Consider the following 3,400-nt stretch of genomic DNA (forward strand, 5'->3'; position numbering starts at 1 on the left):
TCCAGAAGATGTATCTGAATATATCTCCTATTCATAAACTTATTGTAGCCTACAGTTAACTCTAGGTTGTACAGATGTGAGCGGTGTGATGGGAACATGACACCATTACGGGTTTTTCAAGCTGATTCGGAAATTTGAATCCCATTGTGTGGCTGATGCCAGAATGTCGGTGATGCCAAAAATGGTGATGCTAAAATGCCGCAAATATCAACTCCAAAAATGGGTCATAGTGCACTGCAAATATAAGTGCACATTAATGATTGCATGCTTTTCTTTTTGCATCAGATAACGTCGTTATCTGATGCAAAAAGAAAAGCAAGGATGCGAACTGAGGAGACAAGGAAGAGAGAGAGTGGAAGGAGGGAGGAGGTGACAGGAAAGAAAAAAAAGGATGACAGGTGGAAGCAGTCTTACAAAAACTGATCTTAGCTTAAGATGTAAAATTACGCATCTCTATTTATTCCCTCCTCACCTACAATCATCTCTATGCATTCATATATCTCATATTCGCAGTTACTTCCACTGCAAATCCACACCTATCCATTCGAACGTACCCACCCACCCACACGCCTTCCCAGAAGTCTCACGAAGTTACTTCACGCTCCTGCCGCCCACGCTTGCAAATACCGACATTCATCTTCATCTGTCCATAATGAAAGGGAAATTGTTTTTCTGTTGGCTTAAGGCAAGAGTTACCTTAATGTGACTTTAGGACATTCCGAAATTAATATCCAGCATTCATCAAGTTTTCTAGTTGTCCAAGGACCAAACATTGCTGATGAAAAGATAGATAGACGGGAGGACAGGAAATCATTAATAGCATACTAATATATCCTATCTAATAAACTATCCTTCGCAGTTATCCTATATCCCAATTATCTCATACCAGTCAGTCAAAATTTGAAAACTCCCGTTGACTACATCAGTCTTAGGAAATTTGAAGAGATGTTTAAAGTCGACTTAATTTTAGCTTATGCACGTCACCCTGATATACTCATACAGATTATACAGATGAAACTCATTGGGAGTACCTGGAACATTCCGAAAAGTAGTCTAAGCCTTCATGATGAAAAGCCAGAAACAACACACGCCAACACAATTGATGTGTGAGATACCTATCACGTCCGGGATCAGTCAAGTAAGTCCCCTCGTTATCCCGCATGGCAGGTTTATAGTCGAGTTGCGAAGGTCTGTGGACGTACCAAAGTATTGTGTGGATATTCGGTGGTCATAATCATTGTGGTCCTGTTACAGTTGGGTCACTTTATTTTCAGTTTATTTTTCTGTCAAGTAATACGACTCTTCTTGAGGTACTCTTCTCCCAGGAAACAACTTACCTTGTAAAAACCGTCAGTCACATTTTTTATTATTTGGTAACTAATTGAACAATTAGTATTTACGGTTTAGTAATTAACTGAGGAATTACCAGTCAGGCTTTTGGTGATTAGTTAGTTGAACATAATTTACATCCTTCTTTTTACATTTCACTTAAATCTTTTAGAAGAGGATTAGCAAAGAAAAAGTGAAGGAGGTAGACGGAAGGGAGGAAAGGAATAATAGCTTACCAGTACCTTTTCCATTAATTGTTTTAATTAGAAGCATGATACTATTTGAAGTATCATTGCAGTTAAACTCTCGTTATGCATCGCTTCAGTATTTTGAACTGAGGGTTTAGAAAGCTTGTCGCAGTGGTGTGCTTCTAATAAGTTCATACATATCTGGCTGTCTGTCTGGATTAGCCAAGAATACTGTCATCGCATACCGCGTGTATTTCTTCCGTTTATGAATCATTTAGAAAGCAAATTGTTGTCATAATTTTTCATTTCCAATCACTTATCAGTTGTTGCATGTTACGCGTACTTATCGATCTTCACGTGACAAACTACTCTGAGATAAAAGTCTCCAAAACTTTACAACTTCACTTTTTGTTAAAGTTAACAGTAAAAACGAGAGTTTGTTCCAGATTGGATGTATTGGAAAGGAATTGTTCGTACTGCAAGAAAATCATAGCATTGAGTAATTGAAAATTACGCTGCGCTAAATGCGTGTCTAATAAACACGCATTGAAGGTTGTGCCTTTTGCTATACATAAATGGCAACAACTTCAGCCGGCAGCGATAGTGCTGCCATGGTTAACGCCAACAGTACTAAGACGTCAAATAGGGCTACTGTGGAACGAGCTATTAAAAGTACGTTGTAATGTTTTCTCCGTATATATTATTTGATGAAAAGCGTATTCAGAGCGTTCCAATCAGAACATTTTATCAATTAAATTAATTCCGATACTTCCGGAAGTATTTCTAAGATGAAGTCGAATTTCCGAAAAAACAAATTTATCAGGATATAATGTCCTTTTTTTATCTGGTAAAAAGTAAAAAATAAAAATCGTAATTTGCATTTCTCTCAGTGAACGAGCCCTCGTCGGATTGTCATTTTCTGGGTGTCGTGTAATAAAATATAAAAGTATCGTCAGGAATTTGTTGTCATTCGACCATACGAAAGGTTCTTACTTCTTCGGAATATCATATCTTGTTACATTACAGGCGTCCAATTTCCAATTAGCGAAAAATTGAGCATGGAGGATGTTTATGATAGGCGGACATCGAAACCACGTTCCGATATTTTGAAGGAGCATTTTACCAAGGAAGGTCGCATTCAGGAAGAAGTAGTCATTTCATATGCACAATTTTTTGTGTCATTCGCTTTCAAAACCGTAAATTGAGATTTCTAATTCAAGTTATCTCCATTTCATTGTATATTATTTATACAGATGTAATGTCTCTTGAGCGGTACAAAATAAGACATCAAAAATCCCAAAGATGAATGATTTTCATTTGTTTAAGCTGTAGGATTGCTAGGTCTATCCGAAACAGTACATTGTTGTTTTCTAAGTTTGCAGCAGAATTCATCTTAAGATTTACTACTGTTAATATATTATCCAGGTTGCATTGCGAATAATTTCGGAGTGCACGACTCTTTTTCGTCAGGAAAAAACAATGCTTGACGTCGAAGCACCGGTTACTGTATGTGGTGATATACACGGACAATTTTATGATTTAATGAAACTTTTCGAGGTTTGTTATTTTTTGGTAATATTTCCTAGAAAAGATTCTGGTCTAGCAATTCGATTAGTTCTATCACTTATGCTAACATAATTAAAAAGATTTCATTGTAATAACGGTATATAAAAAGGAGATTTCATTATAGTGACAATATTTCTGATGCATATAATGAAGCCATCTGATTTTCTAATTTCTAATTTGTTAACAGATTACAAATTAATTAACTTGAATTATCCAAAATACATTACAATTTCTAGGATATTCCGTACTTTATTTATTTAATCCCTAAGTGTTAATTTGTTAACAAATTGTGTGTTAATAAGTGAGTTCAGATAAGC

At 36.1% G+C, this 3,400-nt stretch overlaps 1 protein-coding gene across 1 annotated transcript in view; it reads left to right on the plus strand.

Moving 5' to 3' along the window:
- Positions 1–2,092: 2,092 nt before the first annotated feature.
- The window catches only part of LOAG_17712 (serine/threonine-protein phosphatase 2B catalytic subunit 3), a gene marked incomplete at its 5' end in the record, with an annotated part of 8,688 nt that continues 7,380 nt past the window's right edge, over positions 2,093–3,400 (plus strand). Inside the window, 3 exons of the mRNA XM_020450374.1 lie at positions 2,093–2,189; positions 2,544–2,665; positions 2,943–3,074. Of these exons, the coding sequence (XP_020305960.1) occupies positions 2,093–2,189; positions 2,544–2,665; positions 2,943–3,074 (351 nt within the window). The remainder of the gene's footprint in view (positions 2,190–2,543; positions 2,666–2,942; positions 3,075–3,400) is intronic.

Source organism: Loa loa (genome assembly GCF_000183805.2).
Source record: "Loa loa unplaced genomic scaffold supercont3.117, whole genome shotgun sequence".
In the NCBI taxonomy this organism is placed as follows: Eukaryota; Metazoa; Nematoda; class Chromadorea; order Rhabditida; family Onchocercidae; genus Loa; species Loa loa.